The sequence below is a fragment of the Cebus imitator genome, unplaced genomic scaffold (genome assembly GCF_001604975.1).
Source record: "Cebus imitator isolate Cc_AM_T3 unplaced genomic scaffold, Cebus_imitator-1.0 Scaffold201, whole genome shotgun sequence".
In the NCBI taxonomy this organism is placed as follows: domain Eukaryota; kingdom Metazoa; phylum Chordata; class Mammalia; order Primates; family Cebidae; genus Cebus; species Cebus imitator.
The window spans coordinates 1,910,099-1,916,022 of NW_016107516.1; the positions used below are offsets into that span (position 1 = coordinate 1,910,099).

Below are 5,924 nucleotides of genomic sequence, written 5' to 3' on the forward strand. Positions count from 1 at the left end.
AGCTGGGATTACAGGCATGCGCCACCATGCCCAGCTGATTTTTTTGTATTTTTAGTAGAGACGGGGTTTCACCATGTTGACCAGGATGGTCTCGATCTCTTGACCTTGTGATCCACCCACCTCGGCCTCCCAAAGTGCTGGGATTACAGGCGTGAGCCACTGCGCCCGGCTGTGTGTTTGAATTTTTAACATTCACATTCATCACCAAAATATAAATACCTACACACGCACATAAAGCATTATTACATACATCCATAGACACTGTCAAAAATAATAAGATAATTTATGTACCTTTTTAGCACAGTAATAAATAATTTCATAAGGCCTAATTCATTATTAGCTTATCAAATATTAAGCACTCATAAATAAATATCTACTATTAAGTAAAAGATACTAGGGTATGTATATGTGTGTGTAATTACATATACATGAACGAAAAGATTTATGCTAAAAGATAACAGAAATTTGTTCTGAATAATGAGATTGTGAAGTAATTGATACTGTTTCTGCTGGCCTAAGTTTCTGCAATAAACGAGTTATCTTCATAACTAGAAAAAATTTTTAATTGTTTACTAATGCAATGCAATCATCATAGGATATTTATTCTCACACGGTTATTTCAATAAATGTAAAATTAAAGTATCTGTTATATTTCAGGTATATTGGCTGAAGTTCTTGCTGTACTGACTTTGAAAGTATCTGCTACAAGTGGAAAACAAACATTGAATCTGATAGGCTATGGCAAGGGTACTGAAGTATAAGGGTTACTAAGTAGGTCAGTCTTTGACCTCATGAGTGCACACAAAAAACTGTTTAAAGCAAAAAATCCAGGGGGAACACAGATACTGTAAAACAGTGGTTGTAAAAAATCTTTTTACCCACCAAGAAGAGTGGCTGCATCATACCTGTATAAGATGCTGCTCCGGATTGGCAAGAGGGAGTCGTAAATGGTCAGGGAGTCAGTGACACAGTTGTCGGCTTCGATTTGAATGGACTTGATTGACAGACGAATTACGTAGCCCATTATGGCCACCAGCTTGAAGTGACACATCAGCCTCCCTGAGGTTGAAGAAATCTCCAGCGGGTAGTGGAGAGACAGATGCTCTGCATAGAAGTACTGAGAGCAGCCTTTGTCTGTGGAGACAGGACCATTTTTCTTTCTTTTAGGAAAGACTTTTCTAGAAATCTTTACAGAGAAAGTAAAGAGCAGAAGAGGTCATGTGAAGGACATATGCTGCCTTTGCCAGCATAGGTCCATTTCCCTGCCTTCTGGCAACAGCCCTGGATTTTGTCTTTAGAAACTACCCTTACCCTGTCTATATATTTTGGTTGGGGTTAAACTCAACCCTAGTTTCAGAGGTGGGCCCATAACCCAGGCTGGCCAATCAGAGTCAAAGTCATTTCAAGAATAAGCATGTCAACCAATCCAGACAATGAGAGTCAGCCCCAGGACTTCTGCAAGAGCAGTCGGATATACCTGGAGGTGTTTTCACCATGGTTGAGAAAGTGATAAAATTGTAAGTTTCGATCTGCTTGGTGGTCCTTTTTACAACCACAACGGAAGAGCACACTTGACAACGAAGCCCCCCCAGAAGTAGGCAGAGATGCAGAGCTCTGATGAGATTTTTATTTTAGATCCTAGGCTCAACCATGACTAACGGCCAGCACACTCCACGTATGTCCCACTTACATGAAGCAGTCAAGCTTCTTTTGTGCTTAAGCCAGTTTAAATGTGTTTCTGTCACTTGCAATTTAAAAAGCAATAACAAATACCATCATTAGCAAAGGAAAATTACAGCCAAAAACAATATTAACCTGGGGGGAGGGGAACCACATGAAAGAATTTACCAGATCCTATGGTTGACGAGTAATCCGACCGAAGCCCAGCTGCATTGAAAAAGTACATGGAGAAAAGACTGTGAATCCCGTCATTTCAGTTTGTTAGAATTTTGCTTAGTAAAAATTATTTTCAGTCCTTATTTAAAAGAAATCAAATACATCTGGGATTTACTTTAAAATAATGCAGTGAGGATGGGGTAGTTGTTTAGGTATTTAGAGATCAAACAGAACAGTCGTGTGTTGAGAGTTGTCCAAGCTGAATAAGGGGAATAGAGTTCACTATACTATTCTCTTCACCTTCATATCCTTGACATTGTAGTTGCAAGCTTCAAATAGTTTCAAAGGTAAAAAAGCACCGAACAAATATGATATTAGTCCTATATATGAAATACTACATGGGATACAGAATTTTCTAAAGATTTCTCATTTATTTAACAAATATTTATCAGCCCCCTACCATATGCCTAGTGTATGTGTGTGTGTATATATAATATATATACTTATGTAGATAACATATATGTATCTATATCATATATGATAAGCATATGTATTTATATTTATATATGTATATATACACATACATTTATGTTTATAACATGTATTCATATGTGCATTTTATATAAAATTTAAATCAAAAAAGAAAACTGCATAAATTTTGAGTTATGCAACAATTAAACCATTTTACTATTAAGGCAAACAATGACATTTGCATTTGGGGCTATGACGCAAGCTGTTCTGGAGTGCTGGGTAGCATTACATAGCAAAGGTACAGTTCTGTCTGGGCAAGTAAAGTAACAAGATAAACCTCAGCAAAATTCTTCCTTGCCTAGGACTTTGCTCTCTGGGGACTTAGTTTGACGATCATGACCTGACTAAAGGTAGGTAGAGGTACACAGTAACGAATTCAATTTCATGCATATGTTGTTTCCAAAACTATTGTTCAATTGCAATATACCATTTAGCAATTTCCTTTACTAACATAACTCCAATGTCTTTAGTTAATCCTGCACTGCTGGGATTGTGGGAGATAATGCTTCATTACAATGTTGACCACAATCATGGCAAGTAACAGGAGTGCTGCAGGAAGGAATGCTAAAGGAGAATTGCCCAACAATCACCATTTAGTACCACAGAGTCCATGTCCACAGCCAGACCCTGCAAGCTCCCCACAGAGGTCCGATTTATGATGCTTGTCTGGATGGAATCCTTCAAGATGGCGGCCACACAGTCTTCACAGAAGATGTGGCCTTTGGCACGTGGCATGACAAATACAATCCAAAAGTGGACAAGGAGGCCACCCTTGTTGTTGCTGCTATAATGAAAAAAGAGAGATCGTCAGGGACCTCATAGGACTTTATGGAGAACCAGTACCCAGCTGATAGATTCAAGGTAAGGCTGGTTAGCACATCCTTCAACTGAAGCTAGTGCCCTTCTTTAGGTAGTCATTAACTTCTGTTAGCAAGATTGACAAAGGACAGCATCATGTAATATGCATTCAGACATTTGTATTGGATCCAAATCTAAAACCATTACTGTATAGTTGCATCTCCATGGAGAATACACTATTTCTCTGGATATCAATCAGTATTCACTGCCATTAAAATATAAAACCACTATAATGTTTGATACTCCGCCATGTCAGGGCACTGTGCTAAATCTGCTTTATTCCAGTTAATCTAATGAGAAGGTCCAATTATTATTCCAGTTTTATAGGAGGAAACTGAGGCCAAATACAACTCCAAGACACATAGCTAGTAGCAGATCCAGCAATTAAGCCCAATTTGATTTGCAGTCTGCTCCCAGAGCCTGAGCTCCTAATGGCATAAATACTGCCATGTTTTATGAAAGGAACAGAAGATGGTGTTCTGCAGTAAATGACCTGGGAAATGGAAGGTTAAGGAAACTAATCGAGCTGCGTTACTCCAAGACTTCTCAGAGTTTTTATATGTCAAAGTGGATTGTGACTCTCTGCAGGTATATTGGGAATAGTGGGGTGGGATATAATATACAATCTTTTCTAAAAATTATTTGACCACAAAAGCCCTTTTTTCTCAGAAGATTGCTAGTGACCAGTTTTTCACTCAACATTAAGAAATCATGGTCTGTGCTTTATTTTTGCCTCCACCCTCCACCCAATATGACAGCCAAGTTTACGGCCACTTTGCACAGCAGCGCTGCTATAGAGGTCCGGGATTCTAGCTGCGGGGAGAAAGCAGGAATTTGGTAGATAAAGAGCAAAAACACAGCATGAAAGCCAGGCAGTGAGTTGGGTCACTAGTTGTGCTAATACAGCATGAATCCCTAACACCCCCAAGAAGCTACTTGGGAATGGTGGAATCTCAGCCTTCTCATAGCTTTGAATGGAATTTAAAGCAATGAACACGGAAATCCCAAAATGAGGGACATGCATTACCTGACATCTGCAACAACAGACTGCTCATAAAATCTGGAGAAGGCAGATGTTGTATAAACCAGGTTTATCTGAAAAAGAATAGTTGAGGTACCTGAAGTATTTCATACTTGACTTCCTTTCACAGTATCTTAAATGTGGTAGGCCCAAGCTCCGACAGTCAACAAGGAGAAGAGCGATCCTCAAAATAAAGGCTCCTAATCCCACACCAGACATTATTTCTTGAATTCAAATAAATTCTTGCTTCCTGCAAAAATCTTGGGTGACTTTTATTCTGCTATCTGTGAAGAATCAGTAACCTTCAATCATTTATCGCTCTCTTTAAACTCAAGCTTAACTTCTGCATTCTTCCCATTCCAGAGGTTAATTTTCTCCACAGTTAACAAATCAAACTCATTTAAGCACATTTTCATAGTACAGTATCTGACCCAACGTCTTTTCTATCAGCGTACCAGCTTTGACTGCGTATATTCTTAAGGACACATTCCCATATGAGCCACTAGGGGGCGAATGGTACCCACAGCCAAGTCTACCAGCTCCCTTCAGAACAAACTCTAGGGAAGGGCCCTAGCCCTTTTAAAATTTCATCATTTGATCTCAAAGGAGAGCTCTGTTTCAATCGATTTACCTTCTTGGCCCTCATCCAGCATTTCTAAAAACCAAACTCACTCTCTTCTCCCAAGTCATCTTCTCTGGTATTCCCCTTCCTACATAATTTGAAACCACCTACGTAATTGCCCATGATTTAAAAAACAATTTTTTTTAATCCTTAGAAATTACAAAGTGTAGTGGAAACTTTATGAGCTGCGGAGTTTAAATTCACTGTGCAACACAGAACATGTTGCCTAAACCTGTTTAGCCTTCGTGGTTGCTGTTTTCTTTTCCTTTTTCACCTGTGAAGCGGTAATCAAAACACCCACCTCTTTGGGATAATTTGAAAAATAACTGGTATACAGTCATATGCCACATGACATTTTGGTCAGTGAAAGACCACATATATGACAGTGGTCCCATAAGATTATGACGGAGCTGAGCAACTCCTACTGTCTAGTGATTTGTGTCACAATCGCCTATACTGTTCAGTACAGTGACATGGCCGTCCAGGTTTGTGGCTTAGGAGCAGTAGTCTATACCATCTAGCCTGGGTGTGTAGTAAGCCATTCCAGCTATGTCTGTGTACATACACTCTATGATGTTTGCACCACAGTATATAGAAAGCACTCCATAAAGCAAAAGCTACTCTGAGCACTATTGTCTTTGATTTTCCCTCTCTCTCACCGCCTTTCCTCATTCTACACAGCCAGTCATTGTGTCAAGGTCATCACTATGACAACCCCCTCCACTACTGTGGAAATACAAATTGACAGCAACCTTCTAGTTGGTGACCTGTGCTAAGAGCCATGAATAGATACTTTTCTATTTGGACAAGTAATTATACTTTTAGGAAACCACCTAAGAGAGTAATCAGAGATACTCACAAGTAATGAGGCAGTTTCACCGTCACGTTATCTATGGCAAAAATTGGAAACAGCCTAAACATCCAATAAATAGGGATTTGCTGCCGGGCGTGGTGGCTCAAGCCTGTAATCCCAGCACTTTGGGAGGCTGAGGCGGGTGGATCACGAGGTCAAGAGATCGAGACCATCCTGGTCAACACGGTGAAACCCCGTCTCTA

General features: G+C 39.7%; 1 protein-coding gene across 1 annotated transcript in view; it reads right to left on the reverse strand.

The window, feature by feature from the left end:
* Positions 1-5,924, reverse strand: part of TMPRSS7 (transmembrane serine protease 7) — a 36,409-nt gene that overhangs the window by 22,713 nt on the left and 7,772 nt on the right. The window contains exons 4-7 of the mRNA XM_017547796.2: positions 4,253-4,320; positions 2,958-3,151; positions 1,849-1,887; positions 906-1,134 (exon numbers count right to left, since the gene is read on the reverse strand). Coding sequence (XP_017403285.1) covers positions 906-1,134; positions 1,849-1,887; positions 2,958-3,151; positions 4,253-4,320 — 530 coding nt within the window. The remainder of the gene's footprint in view (positions 1-905; positions 1,135-1,848; positions 1,888-2,957; positions 3,152-4,252; positions 4,321-5,924) is intronic.